The 21,226-nt window shown below is 37.8% G+C and overlaps 1 protein-coding gene across 2 annotated transcripts; it reads right to left on the bottom strand.

The window, feature by feature from the left end:
- Nucleotides 1–1,457: 1,457 nt before the first annotated feature.
- Nucleotides 1,458–20,814, bottom strand: eya2 (EYA transcriptional coactivator and phosphatase 2). 2 transcript variants are annotated; one of them, XM_053499081.1, is made up of 16 exons: nucleotides 20,400–20,814; nucleotides 11,699–11,761; nucleotides 11,548–11,582; nucleotides 11,319–11,444; nucleotides 10,839–10,955; nucleotides 9,391–9,467; nucleotides 8,970–9,156; nucleotides 8,718–8,857; nucleotides 8,279–8,362; nucleotides 6,628–6,717; nucleotides 4,586–4,644; nucleotides 3,787–3,947; nucleotides 3,559–3,673; nucleotides 3,201–3,322; nucleotides 3,005–3,105; nucleotides 1,458–2,749 (listed from the first exon to the last, which is right to left on the bottom strand). In XM_053499081.1, the coding sequence occupies exons 4-16, from the start codon at nucleotides 11,419–11,421 to the stop codon at nucleotides 2,669–2,671; spliced, it is 1,437 nt and encodes a 478-aa protein (XP_053355056.1). In that variant the 5' UTR covers nucleotides 11,422–11,444; nucleotides 11,548–11,582; nucleotides 11,699–11,761; nucleotides 20,400–20,814; the 3' UTR covers nucleotides 1,458–2,668. The 2 variants fall into 2 exon arrangements, with proteins under 2 accessions (XP_053355056.1, XP_053355057.1); XM_053499082.1 differs by having other exon boundaries at nucleotides 11,319–11,439.
- Nucleotides 20,815–21,226: the final 412 nt, after the last annotated feature.

The raw sequence follows: 21,226 nt of genomic DNA, 5'->3' as shown, positions 1-21,226 counted from the left end.
GCAGAGGGACATGGTGGCAAGGAAAAACTCCCTAAGATGACAATAAGAAGCGAGCAACAGGTTGTTTTAGGTGAAGCTCAACGACATAGCTCTGAGCAATCTGGACATGAGGATGGGAAATTACATTTAAAAAAAAAGGTGTTAACTACAGCTTAGGTTTTAACATGATTCCTTCTATATTCACCATCATGCTGGAAGACCTGGAACTCTACCCATGTATGTTTAAGTGGATCTTCAATTTTGTCTCTGGCAGACCACAAGCAGTATGGATGGGTTTGAGCGAACACCCTCAACCCTGGAGCCACCTAGGTTTGTCCTGAACCATCTGCTGTGCACCTATGACTTTATGGGCACTTTCAACTCTACTTCCATCATCAGGTTTGTTCTGAGGACACTGTTGTGTTACATACATTTCACCTATTTACACATACCACAGACATGAACACACTGTACTTTATGTTATGACAAACTGCCGCCACCCATCCTTATGTAGTGCTTTGAGATCTTACCTATGGACTGAAAAAAAAACTTTGGATTATATATTTGAATAATATATTGTACATTATAGTTATATTAATATAATATAAATGTTTTACTAAATTCTTAAATCAAGTATGACTTAACCATTCTGTCTGAGCAGTATATTGGAAAGAAAAATCAGATGTGTTCACCCACTTCGAGTAATTATTGCGGCTTAGTGGTTTGCACTCGCACTTTTATAGTCAGGGGTTTGAATATACTGTGTACTTCAGAGTTCTTCAGGACCTGTATGTCCTCACTGTGATTGGTGGGTTTCTTCCAACAGAACAAAGACATATATTGTAGGCTTATTAATGTTTGCAAATTACCCATAGTGTGTGTGTGTGTGTCTGTGTGTGTGTGCACACTTGTGCCATGCAATAAGTTGGCACCCCATTCACGGTGGACCCTGCCTTATGTCCTTAGTTTCCTTGGATCGGCTCCAGACTCCCTCAGACGCTTGTGAGCCTCAGTTGCTATTCTAATTTTTGACCAGAAGATTTTGTCACAAAATAGGTTCAAAAAGTGAGCTTTGTAGGAATTAGATTAAAAAAAATTTCAGGCAATAACAAAATGCTTCCCCGTGCTCGGGATGCACTAACTAAAAAAGGTTCACACAGGTTCAGCTTTAACTACAGAAAATTCCATTGTACTGTATAAACCTACCCTTGATTCAGTGCATAATCTAACCTGGATACTGCAGACTTGTATCTAAACCCAGCCTCTGTAATAAGATACTGTATTGTACTCATTCAATCCTTTCAACAACCCTAGTAGTGCCTGTGTTTCTAGTACACAGTTCTAGGAAAGTAATGATTCGATGATTTTAAACAAAGAAACTTTAACATCCATTTTGTGAACAATTAAAAATAATCCTCTACCCACTGTCTCACTTGTACTGATCTGTAATTGCATTAAACAGCATGCCACTCAACTGATGCAATTTATTAATTTATTGTTTTTTATTGTTCTATCATATTGGCCCAAAACAAATAATCAATAAAACCATATATACAAATAAAAGTGAGGAGGACAGGCAGTGTAAAAAGGACATGCAATTCAAAAGACAACCATTGAGATTCCATACAGGATAGAAACACACATATAAACTTAAGTAACGTTAATAGAAAGAAACATGAAATCAAATGTACATCCATAACAAATATTACAGATCATTGTGGTCCAGGCATATCAAAAGTAATGGAGGAGAAATTTTCTAGTGCTTGAGAAATCACCTCACAAAAATATTCATAAGTTACGTAAATGACTGTTGCCTTTATCAATAAATTTGGCTTTATACCTTGGCTACTTTTGGGATTAGTTATAGATATGTAGTTATTTTGCACTGGCTTTTTAAAAAAAAGTGTGTTATTAAATAGTATACAGTACTTTAGAGGCAGAAATTAAATTTAATGGAATATTACACATTTTCACACATTTATTTAATTATTTTTGCCTAAAGGATGGTTTACCTAAAAGAATGGATCAGTATATGAATCAGTAATATAATCAATTATTGCATTATTGATAGAAATTATCAGAAAACAAACTAAAATTGGTTTATCTACATATTTCCCAACTGATTTTCAGTCATATAATTCCCCTAATTGTGCTTTATCTTTTAAAAATAGTTTTACTGAAATTCACAGTTGTAAAAAAAAAAAAAAAAAAGCTGATATTTTAATAGGATTTAGATTGAAAATACAGAACACATTTTTTCCCTAATAAAGGTTTGATGCTAAATAAATCTCTAAATGAGTTATGGATAAGTCTCATCTATAACAGACAGCAGCAGCTGCTTGTGAATTCATAGAAAACAATTATTTTCACACCCAAAAACTAATCACAATGATACACACAAATATGTCCTGAAGTCATGTTGTCTCAATAATAACCACACATTTTATGTGGTTATTTAAAGCACTCTGGTCTTAAACGGATTTTTGTCTCCAGTGCAATGCGCCATCATATAAACCTGCTCTTACCGACAGAAGAAAAAAGGGATAAGAATTTTTTTTTATTATTGATTAGGGACAAACATATTTCCCATATGTTAGTCCATTCTGGCTGATTGGTCCTGCAGTTCTTGACTTGGCCATGTGGTTATAGTTGACCAGTTCAAATGAGAAACTGTTTGAGATTCTGCCCCCTAGAGGTAGTCCAGCTCTAGTGCATGACTCAGTGCCTCCAGGTCTGCTCGACATGTTACCCTCCAGAATGGCATGTTTTTCTGTGGAAATATTAAATCACAATATAGCCATCAACTAAACTAGTTGAACTAAACTAATGATAACAACTATACTATATAAACTGTTTAAAAGCTCTATACTACTAACTATAATTGACTTTCGACTTTAATGAAAAGGCCAAATTAATTACTTGTTTTATAAGGAGGATACGGAATCTTCAAATATCTTAGTTAGGATTACATGATGCACATATATATATATATATATATAGTCATACCAGGCTTGTTAAATCTTACCTTTTTTGCCACAGTTTCTTCTTCCACGCCATCTCCGATTACCACATACACAGCTCGCCTCCCGAACCTCTGAGTCACTCTCTCAAAACAGCTCTCTTTACCTGAAGAAAATTATACACAATACAAACGCACATTACCATCAGAATTCATGTTTATCCAAATTTGCTTCCTGTTCATGGAGCATTAGGGCGCATACCAGTTTTGGTGGCACTGTAAATGTTCTCAATGGGAAAAGCTCCCCCTAGACCATACAGCAGCACTTTGGAAAGAGCTGGGATCAGCTGTGTAGTGGTGACCATCACATTCACACAGTTTGGTCTGAGGGAGGGAGCAGAGCCAGTGTTCATTATTTTAGCAATCATACATCTTCTGAATTTAAAGAGATTAGAAAGAAATTCAGTGTCAAGTTTTGTTTAAACAGAAGTCATTCAAAATCAAATTAAATGCGAAGTCGTTTAACTTAAATTAACGAATATTCTCACAATTCACACAAAAAAAAGAGTGCTTCAAAATGCTGGCTTGGTATATTTATTTGCCCTGTGCGTGCTTCTCACCTAGAATTAATAAGAGCGAGAGCCTTTAAAGCCTGCGTAAGCCACAGATCAGTCAGAACCTCCATTTCTCGCCTCAGCTGAAGCCATTCCTCTCGCTTTGGACTCCCCAGCAAACCTGCCAATCAAAACCCAGAACAAAAAAAAATCTAAATCTAAAATTGTCTGGCACGTACAATGAGTTGTAATGTTGTTGACCACTGAAATCTATTAATTCTTTTGTTTGCCCACCTCCTACATTGTTCTTGAAAGTGTTGTAGATCTCTTTTACTCGCCGGTAGCGGAAGGCCAGCTTCCTCATCCAGTCGACGCCACCATGGACTCCCGAGCCCAAACACAAAGCACCACCTCCAGCTGGACTCTGGAAGCCATCTGTTCCAAAGTTATATGTGCTACAGACACACACACACAAAAAAAAAAACAGACAAGTGAAAGGTTTGCCAGATCCGGTGCAACTTAAGATTCTAACTAAAAGTTCACTTTGTGGTTTTAGACCAACAGCGTGGTTATTCTGCTACTTGATTTACTATCGAGGTTAAATACAATGGTTGGAAACCCGTTCACATTTCAAAAGAAAGAAAAAAAATTGTGAATTTGAGAAAGTTAAGGAAGTTGCTAAGGGATCTGGTAGCTTGTTTTGTCTAAAATAAATTGAATAAAAATTTAAACAAACAGAAATGGAGAAACAAATACTTAAAAAGTCAATGTGTTGTATTCATCTCTTGGCCTGTTATGTTCTGAATAATGTGATTAGAAATAGGAGGATAATAATAACAATAACAAGAAGAAGAAGTCTTTTGGTGACATAATAAAAACGCATATCTTAAACATAAGAAATGGAAAACAGGCATCACTTCCAAAGTATGTTAAAAAACAATAGGTATAATTCCGTATATGGCGATGGTATGCGGCATGAAAAAGTGCTGGCCATTTTTATGAGGTATATCATTCATTTTATTGGAGATCTTAATACACTCCACAGCAGTCTCCCTGTGAGACTATACCAGCACTATGATAGGAACCACTTTACCTCAAGTCCTGTCCGTTGTCATCTGAGGCCACATCATCGATATGAACTTGGTCACATTCCTGAAAAATTTAAGAAAAGTGGATATTATAACGTGGTAAATGTGTTTCAGGTGAGCAGCGATGTACTGTGTATGGACAGGTCTGCCCTTTATAGAGCCTTGGGGAAATGATGGATTAAGTAGAAATATTTTAAAAAAGACAACAAAAAGGTGGAAATAAGCTACTAAGACCCAAGACATTCAGGCGCCTCAAACACCTGGAAAAGGGGAAATCAATTTCGAACAATTCCTAAAAAGGACAGCAACAAACCTGACAGTCTAAATCAACAATGTACAGTATATTAGGCATACTCTTGAGTAGCACTGCATTGCCAAAAGCAAAAAAAAAGACTCCTCTCTCTTTTTCTTCGGCACACACACAGACACACTCTTTTTCTTGCTTCTTGCTTTGCAGCTGTTCTCATATTTCAGTTGGTCTGAGAGCCGACACTACTTCATATTGCTCTTATATCTCTACGTGCCTCTTCAAACACTGCACATAGACACACACCTCAAAAAACTGGTTTTACCCAAAAATGTATTAAGACATATTCATTAGTATTCTATAAAACTTAAAGTAAAAGTAAGGGTTAAATATTTCTACAGAAAAGACATATTTCAAGCCATAAACAAAAGAGCCAAGACATCAATCAGTACATTTTCCCCTGTCATTGCTTTCTTTCTTCCCAGGCTGACAGAGGTGACTGGAGATAAGATAAATCATCTAGGTGTGTCTGAACAGTGAAAAATTGCTATGACTAGAAGTGAGTACCCTTTCAATGACCATCCCCCAAAAAGGGCACAGGGGTGTCATTAAAAGCTGTCGACGAAATAATTGTATATGCGCTCTCTCTCTCTCTCTCTCTCTCCCACCCTGGTCCGCTCTAATCTGTTGCTCCTCCCCAGGACAAATTTTTCCTTTCAGAGTTGGCCACACACCCATAATTAACACCTCAAAGTTTGTGCTCCTCCTCTGAAGCAGAATTTAATCCCCTTCTTTGTCTTTTGCCAAAGCAGAGGAATGCTTCAAAACAGATAAAAAAAGACAAAAACCTAATAAGTTCTTTCAAGGACTCTGGCAATGCCCTCACTTAATGTTATTCTATATTTAAAACAGGAACTTCACTTCGGTAAATAATTCACAGAAATCTTCACATAAAGCAAATTTCCAGGGTTTTATAAATATGGGATGTTTTCCTAAATGTACTTTCTACTCTTCTAAAAACATTATGTATAACTGACAGCAAAAGATTGTACATTTTTAGGAAAGAATGGGGGGAAGACAAAGCAATTTATTTAAACGAACAGAATCTTTGGTATGATTTAAATGTTCCTTCATTATTTTAGGTTAAAGTATATTAAAATATTTAAAGTTTGTAGCTTAAACCTATTTTGCGTCCTCCGAGCAGCTTTCAAATGATCTCAGTTTTCTTTAATATGATTGTGCCAGACGGTGGTGTAGTGGTTAGCACTGTCGGCTTGCACCTCCAGGGTCCGGGTTCGATTCCCGGCCAGCCTCAATTCCTGTCTCTGTGTGCGTGGAGTTTGCATGTTTTCCCTGTGCTTGGTGGGTTTCCTCCAGGTACTCCGGTTTCCTCCCACAGTCCAAAGATATGCAGGTTAGGCTAATTGGTGTTCTCAAATTGCCCGTAGTTTGTGAATGAGTGTGTGTGTGTGTGCCCTGCAATGGATTGGCACCCTGTCCAGGGTGTACCCTGCCTTGTGCCCTAAGCCTCCTGGGATAAGCTTCATGTCTCCGCAACCCTGAATACAGGATGAAGCGTTATAGAAGATGTGAGATTGTGCCAGAATTAAAATAAAATATATATTTTATATTTATGTAAATAAAAAGACATTTTAAAATGTCTTTTTCATAAAGTTCTTTACCTCCCACCCATTTCCCCCCAGCAACAATGGAAGATGTAAGCTTATGCACTTAATTGCACTCCATGTAATAATATATGCTACACTAACTGCCATACAAAGGTTTGGGGTTTTTCCTCACCTCCAGGTCATTGAAGAAGAGTCTTGAGTCTGCCAAGTTGAAGATCATCTCCTCCATCCACAGCCCCAGAGACACAGCTTTAGCTGAGTCCTAAGACATGACAACTCATTATAATTATACTGCTCAAAATGTCAAAAATAGATCATTTGCAGCCTAAAACGACAGTTTGAACTGTGTTCTGTGTTTATACAGAACTATCAGGAGCATGGCAGAACAGGTTTCATTATTTCTTTGCACCAGTTTGGCTGCATTCATCTCAATCACTCAGAAATGTCATGTTTTAGTCAGTATGTCCTCTGTCACTCACACACACACACACACACACACGCACACACACACTCACACACACTCACACTCACACACACACACACACACACACACACACACACACACACACACACACACACCTACACACCTACACACACCTACACACACACACACAGCACATTATGTGCAGATGCTAATATTAACTTCACAGTTTAGATCAGGGTGCATGCTCACACTAGCTGAGCAATTATGTAGCTTGGTGCCAGGCCAAGACAGGTAGTTAACTGGTGCTTTAGATTTGGCAGTTAATCAAGCTGCAGGTGTCAGCCAGAGGTAAGTGTCAGATTAACTCGAGGGAAGAAAGACAGGATCCAACCCTTCCTCCCCACCCACACAAAGTTCAAGCAAGGGGCTGTGTGTGACAGGCTCTCGAGTTAGGGGTATTGAGAAGGCAATGCTTCCTTTAATTAGAATATTCATCTATTTTTAAAATCAAATGACATGCCACATGGTTTTATTGAATGTTTTTTAAACATACACTGCTTTATAATTATTGTAATGAAAGAAAGGAAGCAAAAGCTACTTTTTTTTCAGATTCAGTTATCGAGAAAAAGAAAAAAAAAAAGCTTGGCATCGACAAAAGTGTTCGGGTTGAAAGACCATATATGGTGCTTGATGATAAATGAGATGCCAAAATGCCTCTAATGAGAAAGTTAAAATCCTGCTGTGCTCTACAGTTCACCTCAAAAAACGCATTAAAATGAGGTTCTTTCAACACATAGACTAGCTTTCTGCCCTGCAGCTCTGCCCATACCACAGGCCAAACGCAGGCCAAACACTTGTTTACTGTGACAGCTTTTATAGCGTTAAATTTTCAGATAAATTCTATACTTTTCATGATAAGAACAACATTCAGTTCCTTTCAGAGGCATAATATAAATAAGAATTTTCTAATTAGACATTTTAAACCTGTTCCTTTACAGTATTTAATTTTTACTTAGGCATTTTTTGTAGCTGATTATATCTTTACTATACCCTTTTTCATATTTTTTTTGTTGTATAAAATCTTGCTTCCTTAGTCATGTACATTTAGTCAACTTTCAAAATGGCAGATTCTTCAGCACCCCTGATGTTATATATCGACAAAACAATTAATAAACAGAAAAAAACCTGCAGATTTTTACACAGGTTGATTATTAATAAAGCTGCACCAGATTAGTGTGTCAGTTTTAAAAGTATTCCACACACATGATTATTGTGAGCTGAATGACCATGTAGTACAATAAGTCCTCTTGTGCAATACAACAAAACAACTAATTACTGTCAAAGAGCTGAGGAGAGACATTCCATTAGTCGGAGCTAAAGTAATAGAACAGGTTTGTACCTTGCCGAAGCGTGTGGAAAAAGAACCGGTGAGGAGTGAATGGAAAATGATGATGGTTTCATCCAGGTCCCAAATAAACACTCTCTGTGGGCATGGGTGCGCAAACATACAGTACACACACACACACACACACACACACACACACACACACACATACAAAACAAATTTATTTAAAAATGCAAAAAAAAAAACATCTGTGGGCTGACTGTGTGATTATGGCAAAACAAAAGTTTTCATCTTGTTTTACAGACACCAAAAATATTAGTCAACGCATTTCACTTCTTATCGCAAGTGATCCTTGAAGTAAATTTTCCCTGAGCACTACAAAGTAGTGTTTTATATGTTTTATATGATGAAAACCAGTTGTGGCTTGTTTATTAGTCGGATATATCATGATAGCTTGACTAGTGTGAGAGAGGCCACAGAGCAGCATGTGTACCTCGATTTCTGAGTCCAGTGGGGGTACAGGGTCATTGGCCCTCTTCCTTCCCCGCAGCTTTCCATCCGAGCTGCGTCTGGCTGAACCTCCTTCCTGCTCCTTTCCTGGGGTTGGGGGGCTAGGGGGGGCATGATACTCCCCTGTTTCACAAAACGCACACAGCACATGTTTTTACTAAGAAGATCTCATTCTTACATAATGCAATATAATTAAAATGAACAAACTGGTGATTTCCTTGATGATTGCCTTTACCTGGGTGGGACTCTGGGCTATGACTGGTTGTTACAGCAGGATGTTCTGGATGCTGATAGGGCAGTGTTGTGCCAATGGCTGATGGGCTGATATTACTGCTTGTGAGGTAGGAGTTGTTGTAGTGTGTATTGTGTGTATAGTATGGTGAGTACTGGCTTTGGCCATAGCTGGAATATGCTGTGAAATCCTAATGAAAACAAAGGAACACAAAGACTCAAATATTAAATAGACACATGCAATATAACAGTTGCTGTTATTACATTAGTAATGCGTACATATTTTTATTTTTTTATTTTTATTATTTGTTTAAATTATTTCTGTACAGTAGTTAGTATAGTTTATAGGTCACTAGTTGCAGTAAAATGATGAATATATAAGTTAGAAAAAGTAAGTCCTGTGCTTCCTTACTTAAGCCACTCACCTGCTGTGTGGGACTAAATGGCGTAGAGCCTGTGATGGCATTAGTTCCTTGGAAAATTCCAGATGAAATACTGCCACCTGGAAAAGGAGCACATAGCCAGCCTTTAAGACACCATTCAAAACTGACTGTGGTATGAAATGCATATGAAATTTATTCTACTTTCACTCCGGCTCCTGGCTCCAAAAACTAAAAGTGATGCACCAGAAATGCACCAGAATGGCTTCACAAGAAATACTACAACAAAGACTTTTATGAAACGCATACATCCATGAGAAACCATGATTGAATTATGACTGAAAAATCTAAACAGATTAGAAAAAGGAGATTTGACTGAGAGTAATCATCACCAGTACCAGTAGAGAGTTAATGTTGTTATACAGTATACCGCCCTCCACTCATTCCCCTTTTTTAGACTTTCTTCAGATTAATGTTCATGCCAAAGCTAGAAGAAATCTTATAAGAAGCCAACAAAAAGCTTCAAAAAGGGAAAGGTAGGGGACTATAAGCCATGTTTCTGATTTTCCTGCAGTTAAATGCAAGGGATCTTTGACATGCACACATGGGTGATTTACTTTAAGCTATATCAGGTCTTGTGTTAAGATTTTTTTTTTTCTACACACCATGCTACCATGACCAGGTCTATTAGAAACATATCCATTAAATAAGATACTAGTGCATTGTAGTGAACCAGACCCTCTAAAAACTGTAAACAACACACAGCAGAACAAGATCAACTAAACAATACTTATTTTTTAATCACCTTTCAAACTGAGACCTGTAGATGCCTTCTATTTTGCCTTCGCTGTCTTAAATTATGAAAACATCCTAATACCACTTCAACCCTCACCTTAGTGGAGAGAGGCCAATTTCATGGTGTAATGGCAGTCATAAAATTTGCTGGGTTGAGACAGGCAATGGTTGCCCGTGGACTTAAAGGACAAAGGATATTGGGGTGTCGGGGTTGAGCTGGTGGCCTGTGCCACTCACATCCATGCAAACACTCCACCAACGGGGTGTGTGTTGTGATGGGGAGCAGCAGAAGGGCTTGACCCCAACAGAGGAGAGAGACGGCTGACGCCAGGGCCCCAGACCGCAGCTAATGGAGAACAGGTGTGGTGAGGGGCAGAGAGAGAAAGGGAGAGAGAGGGAGAGAGAATAGCAGACACACAAACAGAGAGAGGGGCCAGGATGGGCCATAGCCAGCACCTGGAAAAGTGTGTGTGGGGGTGGGCTCGGAATTCACAAACCACCTATCAAACAGCTTTTATCAGCCAAGAAATACAGTGTGGGCGAATACATGCATATGTGTGTGTGTGTGTGTGTGTGTGTGTGGTGTGTGTGTGTGGGGGTCACTAGAGGTCTTATTAATTATCCCGGAGCAAAACGTGGCGGTCAGACACACGCTCACACACATAGTTGAGAAAATAAGCGTCTACTGGACGACTGACCGTGTGTGGAGTAACTGTAAAGAGCTTGGCTTGGAGGTGTTCCACTGAAGTTGGATGTGTAGCCAAGCAGACTGCTCTGTCCTGGTGAATGACTCAAGCCATCTTCTGTTTTAATATCTATACAAAGACAAAGAAAGAGAGGAAAACACTTATTTTTTTAAAAATACAAAGAGAGTCGTGTACCTCAAAGCCAACAACGACTAAATTCTAATTGTTTCACATAATTCACAAAACAGCCCTGCCTGCTTAAAAAAGATCCATTGCTCTCTTTAAGTTTTTGTTAAGAATATTCCCATGATAAATATTTTTCAGTCATACAGTATTTTCAAGTTTCTGGCAGTAGCAAGCATGGGCCATAATATTCAGTTAAATTTAACTTCCTATATTTATTTTATTGGCTTCATCAGGTCTTCACAACCTTGGTAACGCTACAGTAGAATAGGGTCCAGTTCAAACTAATCATTTATGAAGAGCACTCACTGTATGGTGGCACACTGTAGCCCTGGGTGTGATGTGTGTAGGGTGTGTATGGGCCTGCAGGCTGGATGGCAGGGCTGTACTGTGTCTGTCCGTACGCAGCCATCACTTACCCTTGGGACAGCTGTACTAGAAAAAGATAACAATCTCAATGTACTTCACAAACTTATAATAATTTAATTTAGTTGTCATTAAATCTCATAAAACTGCAGATGAAATATGAAATACGTACATGCTGGAATAAGTGAAAGCTGATATAACAAGCCCCTGCCAAAAAAATGTATAGAACGAAAAATAAATAATACATTTCAAGAACATTTGCAGACAATAAAGAGCAAATTTATGGGAAATATGGGAGATACATGTACAGCAGTAAATCTAACCTGTCGGTAAGGGCGAGCAGAAGTTTTTTCTCTTTTTCGCCTTTCCTTTTAGCTCCTTGCCATCTGAAACAATACAGACATAAACGACAGGCTCATCAAAAAGCAGCACTCAAGGCAAAGTGACAATAAATCGTGGCACATTCATTTTTTCAATATCTGTGTATACTAATTGAATGGTCTGTGACCTTATTTGCCTGTTATGAAGAATTACAGTTGGCAATATGCTAACAGACAGTGTTGTCTGAGGCACCGGAGTTTTACATGATGATTATTCTGTCACGCAGACAACACTGCGATGGTTGTTTGCATGAACCTGCCTGGTAAGATTATATTACTGAGAAGAGAACAATGTGTCACGTTGCTTTCCTAACACAGCATAAACTGGCAGGAAACCACAGGCATCACGATATGTCAGCAGCCTGATGAGTAAAGACAGAACAAGAACAAGTCAATACATTGCAGTTCTTGTATTTTTGTGTTGTGTACAACTAGATGTGGGTGGTTTGGATGGTCTGTGACTTGGCAAAATGTCAATAAAATATGTAATAGGGGGATGGTGCTGTAAAGTGCTAACATCTCTTTACATGTCTTCCTTTCACCTATTGCTTATCTTACATTATAATAAGCAACTAAGGTTTTATTGAACAGCCAAAGACGTGAGTCAAATTCAAACAGAACATTCAGAACAAAGTGTTTTCTGAAGTTTGCTTTAAAGAAGCACAAGGCTCTCTCTCAGGGCTAACCAATCTGACCTGGTAGAGACACTGTCCTCTGATCAAACTGAGTTTGAGACCAAGTCTCAGAGACCTAAGCAATGTTTACAACAGCATTTCCAAAGCTGAAGAGAAGCTTATATATTTATTATGCCTTTGTTTCACTCTTTACCTAATCTAGTCTTTCTCTTTCATACTAAACTCTAAAAAAAAACTAAACAAAAAATGTAAATGTAGGGTGTACAAGAGTGAGCAAAGGTATCATCATCTGTGTCATTAAGTGAGCTAGGCCGGATCATATCCATTTCAGGGATTCAGCCTTTTTTAATAGAAATCATGGAAATTAGGAATATAATAAGCTATACTTATGTAAGGCTGCACAGAAAGACCTTTTTGTACTGTAAAAAAAATAATACATTTTAATGTCATGTGTGATTCATCTTCAATTGATATTTTTTTCTGTACTAAATCACAGCACAGAAACAACGCCCGTAGTGCAGAATCAGTAATATGACAGCTTCAGCAAGCTTGAGCGAAACACAGAAAAATAAAATATGTTAATTATTGTAATTGAGCAATAGAATAGTTTGAGTGACATTATCTATTAATAAAAGGTTACATGTATAGTTCCTTCCTAAAAAAAACAACTAGCCCAGTGCTCAGCTTATACACAAAAACCGCTAACCTGTTTATTTTAGAGCAAAGTTCTATACTTGAAATTCTGTGGGATACTAAAAAAAAAAAAAAATCCCAAAGACACACATTTCATCATAAGCACAAGCTGCTTGAAATTCCTGGTTATTAACACAGACTCATCTTCTCTTGGCGCAAGGATGCAGGGGGTTCAAACTCTGACCCTTTTAGAACAACAAAACACCTGCTGACTCACCAGAGAGAAAGTCAGAGAGGTGGGAAGGGCCTCCTGAGACAGTCAAAAACAGTAAACAAAGAGAAGAAGTGTCAGCATATATGGAAAAATGATGTCAGGGACATTCAGTGGAATCCTGATTTCCTCGCAAAGTTCTCGCACTGCGCAGCGTGTTTCCTGGTACACGCCTGTCCCGGAGAGACAGGGCATGAGAAAGATCAGGCCAGCCGCTCTGTACGGGGGTAAGCTGAGCTAAAACAAACCCTGCATGGGGCAAGGCCAGTGCAAAGCGCTTCACCTGGCTTTAGCCCTGTTCTGCCAGAGCAGCCTTTTTTCACGGGTATCACCTTCCATACAGTCTTCCTCTGTATATCACTGTGACTGGTCATATTCATATCTCTTCTTTTTAGTTAATGGTTTAGTTCTCTTTCTTTTTAGTTAATTGTATCTGAATATATATATATATATATATATATATATAATTTGTACAATACGTATGTCTATACCTAGTCGATAGATCACGCAAATTAAGAAGTCACTATGACAGTTTCTCTCAAACAGTGGTGCGCCATGGTTAAAAGGGCAAGCTGGGTAACTATGAGGTGAATCAAAAGCCATGACTTTACCATATGGTGCATGAAAGATCTTCCTTTATGCACTTATCTAGGACCATCTCTCTGTATCTAAAACCTCAATCTGAACTTTCTTTTTTGTTTTTTAATGGTACATATGGCACTGTGGCGATTAAATGTCTGTCCCACGTCCTAACGGGTTACAGAGAGGGATTCAGTGACCCCTGTTGCACAATGCCAAAGTGCTGTGGCCCTCACACAAACATACACACAAGTCAGATCAGACATCTGGTATTAATGCAGAGAATTAGGTTCATACTTGATGATAATGCATGCTTTCACTGAACCCTTATGTGCGGAAAAGGTACAGTCGTTTGGTTCCTAACAAGAGAAGAGTCCTTTATGAATATTTTTATAAACTTAGTTGTCTCAAATATAAGATTGTAAACAACACATCAATTTCTCAATAAACAGTTCTAATTTTCTCTGTTTACTTCTCATTATGTGAACATATTCTTAATTTTCCACAATATTACTCTTCGGTCTTTAAATTTACAACTGAACACCACACGTTAAATTATTAATTATAAACTATAATTAATGCACTTAATATTATATTTAAATTCACACTTACACCCATGACTTCACTGTCTATGTTTTTTGTGTATGTTTCTTTCTGCATATATTGCTTTTTCTGTATTTCATAACGCTTACTGTTGCTCTGCCACATAATGTCATTGCAGTTATGTTTACACTGTAGGAAAAAAATATCAGATTTACTGACCAAATCAATTTTTTTTCGCAGTTCATTTAATGTAGTCTGTATCTGACATCTGAACAGTCTGAACAGATCAAGTGCAAAGGCACTATGTATGTTTGCTGCAAAAAGGACACCTTATTTTGCATTTCTTTGGTTCAGATCCTTAGTTTCTTAAAATTTAGCTTTTGAAAACAAACTCAGTGCATGTGCCTTATAATGTTGCCATTACAAAATGTCTGTTATTTCACCAGTCTGCCACTGATATTCTTATTAAAATTAAAATTTTGATATTTTTACGAATAGAATTGATGTAAAATTGTTGTATGAAATCCATTTAGACTGTACACACTACTCAGTTACCAAAAAAGAAAAGACCTGTATCTGATTTAAAAACACAAATGTACGTGGCCTAAATCTGAATTTTTTGGGGAAAAAAAAACACATTTTGGGGATTTTTAATTAATCTTATTCACTACAAATATTAAACAAAGCATGAATTTTATTACAACAAATAAATGTTGGCAATTTTTGGTCCCTATCTCACGCCATGCATCAGAGCCTACCATGTAGAAACACACACACACACACACACACACACACACACACACACACACACACGACTTGTCTATGGCTGCCTGGCTGAACAGCGCCTCTGGGCTTTTGCTCGTCTGCAGCCTTTGAACCTCGACTCTCATAAATAAAGACTCCAGGCTGCACACGTCCGCTCTTTAGGCAGCTAATGGGAGCAGATGTGGGGGGTGATAACGGCCCAGTAATGGCCTCCTGAGATGACTTATACACCGCGTTTACCTCATTGCCGGGGGATTTCATTAACACTAGAGCACTGCAGAGCATGGGAACCCTGACAACTCTCTCTCTCTCTCTCTGACAATGAAGACAGTAATGAATCATTACTACTCATTGACTCATTTTAACCCAAAACAACAATACTTTGTTAATCTTAGCTTTAAACCGAAAGACAGAGGTTTGGATATTTCATCTCTCTCACCTACAAGTGTTTTGGTTTAATGAATTATTTATGCTGACCTTTTAGTACTCTGTCATGCAACTAAGGGAAAGCAACAGAAATCAGCTGAAACATCAAAAAATGAAAGAAAAAAAAACACTGCATACCTCATGTGAGACTCACAAAGCACTATCACCTTTCTTTCTCATGCAAAACCTTTAAAATTTATTGGGTGCAGTTATTAAAAATGCACAACTTAAAGGCTGCCACTTCCCTGGCCACTGAGATGTGTGTGTGTGTGTGTGTGTGTGTGTGTGTGTAACAGTGTAACACTAGCTCCCTGTCATGGTGGGCTCTCTTTTTCCACATGACAGCTTCCGAAAGTAGAAAGGCAGCTTTCATGCCAGCTTTGGTGGACAGGAGCAGACTCCCATCATCTTGATACAATACCCCCAGCCGGTCCTTCCCCCATTTTCTGTCTGTAATCGACCCCTTTCTTTCAGTCCTCTCACTGTCTCATCAGCCTGTAGCTGTCCACCCGTGCCCCCCGCCCCCACGCCCCGGGTCACCAGAATGCTTCGGTCCAGCAGAGCCCTCTCCCCTTGAGCAGCGCCCCGAGACGTGGGGCAGAAGACGGGGACAGCTGGCAGACCTCCCAGAAGCCATCTTATGAAATGGGTGGGGGGACCTGCTCGGTCAGCCGGTGGTCTTGTTCCCAGGTAACACATCTGGTGCATTCCGAACGGGAGAACAGCAGTGATACAGTCAATTAGATTCTGATAAGTGTCCAATCATTTATAATGAAATCTTTTTTTGTATTTTGATATCTCCCAAATTATGCAGCTTCGTTCTTTTACACCAATATTTAGCTGTGAGAAACAAACAGCATTGCTTATCGTCCTTTTCTGGACTAATCAGGATTTGGATGGTCATTTTAAACTCAAGACTTCAATTTAAACTCTTTAGACTGTTTAGATAAAGGGCAGCAGCTATACAAGAGCATTGTCCCATTTACACAAACAAGAATGCAAGAGTGCAATATAAATGTTAAAGGCAAGAAAAAAAATAATAGTTTCCTCCATTACGAGACTTTTCTAATACACTTGCTCTATGCTGGCAAACTTCGCTTTCTAACCTGCCCGGGACAGTGACAGAGTGATATATTACTTTATCAGACAACGACTGTTAAAAAATGACTTGCTTATTTTGGCCTGAGGGACATACCCGTGTGTACACTTGCTGAGGAGCCAGGGAAATGGAAAAAAGAAGCTTACACAGGCAAACTAATTTGTTTAGCTTGAATAAAAGCCAAGTTTTTTTCCCAAGCCAATGCCTTTGCAAGCGTTTTAAAAACAGGACAAAATAGAGACAGAGAGCAAGAGATGAAAAGAACAAAACAAAAACAAACATTCATTATCAGTTCTCATCATTATCAGCCACATATGGATAGAATTGTCATTTTGTTGTGATACAGTTTTCTCTTTCTGTATTTGGAAAGAAATGAGGAATAAAATAATGATCATTTTAGGATGTGAATATAATGATCATGTGGGTGATCAAGTGGCAGAAAAAAAAGAAGAGATCCGCATCTTAAAGAGTTTTACAACTGCAGTATGCTGGAAGAGTAGGATAGGTCAGATCAGGATTATAGAATGGTGTGTGTGTGTGTGTGTGTGTGTGTGTGTGTGTGTGTGTTTAAAAGCTTCCCCCAGGCAGCTCCTGGAGGAATATAATAGCTGGGGACCATTTATGTTGCTTCTAAGCCTGTTCACAAACACACACAAATGCCTGCAATGATAAATGCAGACCGTTTAATTTAACATCATTAACTTTTGAATAATTGTTTTATACAAATCTCCTGTCTATCCATTTTTTTCTGCCTCTATTGTCAGTTGACAACAATGAAATTGCTGCAAAAAAAGACAACGGCAATTTAAAACAAATTAAGATCCCCAAAACAGCAACCGTATAAGCTCATATTCCTGATTTCAAATAGGAAGTATAATTTCACAAAAACAGTTATAGCTTTAGGGCCAAAATCCAACATCAAACAACATTTCTGATCAAAGATAGAGGTTAAAACAAAGTTCACTTCTCTGTGGTTGAGCTTTTTCCACATGTTTGTGGGAACAACAGACAATACTTGATTCAGTAAAGCTGCTTTGCGACAATGACAAATATTAAATAAATAATAAATAAATTTGAATTGAATCGAACACTTAGACACTATTCGTTAGGTGACACTAAGAACCCTCAAGTTCCACACACATGTCTTGCAGAATAATTAATTTTTGTTTAATAATGTATAATGCAGAAACTTAAAATTCTAAGTTACCGCTGACAATTTTGCAATTTTAAGACGTTTCACTGACATATTTTGTTTTTCAGTCTGAACAAAGTGAAAGCTTAATTTTTTTCCCCTCACTGTTAAGCTAAATTCGCGACATACTTTGATCAGCTACAAATAATCAACATACAACCTGTATTATAATCTAGAAAACAGACAAAAGTTTATAATTACAGTGATTGTTTTTTTTTAAAGGCTATCAAACTAAAAAAAAAAAAAGAAAAAAGTATTAACCTATTTACGTTGAAAATACTCTAGGAAATTCAGGAAATTTACTTCAAAGATTTATTTTCCATAGCTTTATTTTCACACTATTGGGGTTTAGAAGCGTGCCCTGAAACTAATAGTCACATGTGTCTGATGATGTGGCACTGCGCTAACTCAAAACAACGGCTCTTGCAACGTATCAGATTCACTCCGCCAATTCTCACCAGTCTTCCAGAACAGCTTGTTGGGCAGCAGCTAAACATTTTGGTCATTACTACTAAGGATATCTCCCATCTGGGGTCTAGAAGCAGAGGATCAGTTGACTATTCAAAGCGAAGCAGCAGTTCAAGGCCTTTAGCTTCACCCTGAAACCAAGGGGTTACCGCCTGCCGTCCAATAACCAAATGAATGCTGATAAAGTCAGGAAGAGCCGCGCTTCCTATGAAAATATTTATCATTCCAGCAACCTTTGGCTACAGAGGATTTTAAGAATTAATTTGTGTTTTTATAAGAAGGGGCGCTGAGGCCACGCCGGATGAAGCATTCTCCACACTCGCTGATCCCAGATCCCGAACTTGTGTAGCTTATTCACAATTTATTAGGGTCAGTAATAAGAACCATGAACGAAAGAAATAGCTTGAAAAGAGTAAAAAGAAAAACAAAATGGAGCTGATTGTTAGAGGACAAAGAATGCTGTGGCACAGTTTACTGCTAAGAGAACAGTTGTTTGTGGGATATTTTGATTAAAAGTAAAATATGTATAGACGGTTAGATTTGAATGAGATTTAACTTACATATTGTCCAACAAATACAAATAAAATAAAAACTAATACAATTTTTATTTAAATGTTTCCTTTTCTTTGCTTAAATTCTATGCACATTAACATTTACTTTTTCATGGTCTAGAAATGATTAATGTTGTTATTACTGTGTAATAATAATAATAATATAATTAAAACTGGCATGTCTTATTTGTTCACTGGCAGTACTGAATTCTTCAGGTTACTATATCAAACTCACAACTTCATCTTGCCAAAAATATAAGCTACTAATAAAATATGAAGGTCATCTAAAACAGATTTTATTTATTTATTTTAACTATATAAAGCTGGTGCACTCAAAGCAGTAGTCTGATCAGGAAAAAAGAAAGTTGTAGTTAATTTAATTGTTTTTTAAGCTTTTCTTCAAGTTTAAACAATTTAAATGTGTGCTCTGGGTGCTATATGTGTATGTGTGGGTGTGTATGTGTGTGTGTTGAAAGAGGGATGCAATGTGTAATTGTGCAAAAGTGATTTGGGTGCTAGCCACAGGAAGGTGAAATGTATTTAAATGGGGGTTGTAAGAAGACCTTGAAAAGTATGAATGGTCTTCTTTGAAAAATGCTTAGCATAGCATCCTAAATTTACCTTATTAGCTCGCTGACTTTGGTGATTTTGGTGTAATCTTTAGAATGGAATTATGCTTGAGCAAATCTACTTCTAACAACATAATTGCGGTACATTGAGAGAAGATAAAAAAAAGGCTTAAAGATAGCCTACACATTGCTTATTGGTAATAAACAGAGCTGAAAAATATTGTGTGCACTTTTTTTGCACAGTTATGCATTGGGAAAAATGTTTATGCATTGACCTGCGAATGCACACGGTTTAAAAAATTAAGTTAAGCTTATTTTTAATTTAAAAAAATAAATGCTTAATTGTCTATCATTTATTTATAAAAGGCTGATCATATTAAAATGATGTATTACAGTAATGTAATGTGCATTTTTTCTTCAGCACTTCAACAGAACAAGATATTTAAAAATTGCCTTGTAAGTTTAATTTTGACCATTGAAAATATTTAATTCCATTAATTTCCTTACATTAAATTTATAATTTAATAGAACATATTTAAACAAAATTAGGAATAAGAGTTTATTATACAGTTTAAGGTTAAAGCTGCGTGTCAGTTCGTTTCATTAGCTTGTTTCGTAATTAATTCATAAACAATATGGAGATGATGATGGAATTCGTCAAACCTGGGAATTAATACAAAATGTTTTCCACCCTTTTTTCACGTTTAAACTTGTAGTTGATTCACAGAGTGACCGTTAAACTTAACTTTTATTCTTGTGAATATTAAGTTGAGAAACAACCGAACTGATGAAACCGTAAAAAGTTGTGCGAGATGCACAACTACAATATACAATGTAGCCTATTTGGATTAGGAATTTACTAAAGCCGTGCAAAAAGCGATTATAAAGTGTGTACAAGCAGTGTAAAACTCACCCTAAGCGGAACTCAGGTGAAGAAACCAGGTTTCAGCGTCGCGTCTCCATTCCAGTTGGAACCGGTACCTAATTTGTGAAATAAACGGTCCGTGCGCGTGACGGGACCGCTGACATGCGGTGTGTAGTGAGCCGGATGGGAAACTAACGCTCGGGTCCGAACATTATCTACGCCACAAAAGCTTAAAGTAAACGGCGTTATCGCCGGCTGACCGCTGTGTCAACAACAGATGAGGCTTGGAGTGTGTTGTCTGAGTGATTAGAGAGCGAGTGATTGAGCTTTGGCCCTCCTCCGCGCTGAAACAACAGCAGTGTGTGCGCCTCTGACAGAAGCGCTGAGAAGGAATATGCTAAATAAACCAGCGACCTGCGGTCCCTCCTCCTCCTTCTCCTCCTACTAAACGCGTCCCCTGCATGCGGCTCCAAGACCAAGTCCCTCGCCGTGTGTGTGCGTGTGTGTGCGTGTGTGTATATGTATATATACTTGGGCGGGGATGTTTCGCTTGTGGATGAGTCGACCTTTTGAGCCGACTCGCATAACCTAGCCTACTGACTGAACAATTATATGCATCGATTTTCATGAAACGCATTTACAGTTAATAGAACCTATTTCGTTAATTACATGGCAGGGTAAGATTTCAAGAAACGATTTCAGACCTAATTAGTCAAAGACAAACAATAACTGCCTATTATATAGCCTAACAATATTATCATATAGCCATGCCATATTATATAGCCTATGTGTTGTGTGTGTGTATATATATATATATATATATATATATATATATATAAAGGAGTCTCGAAGTCGAACGTGTCGACTCCTGTGAG

Source organism: Clarias gariepinus, chromosome 6 (assembly GCF_024256425.1).
Source record: "Clarias gariepinus isolate MV-2021 ecotype Netherlands chromosome 6, CGAR_prim_01v2, whole genome shotgun sequence".
In the NCBI taxonomy this organism is placed as follows: Eukaryota; Metazoa; Chordata; class Actinopteri; order Siluriformes; family Clariidae; genus Clarias; species Clarias gariepinus.
Note: the sequence above shows the minus strand (reverse complement) of the source record. Positions and strands in the feature narration are given on the sequence as shown.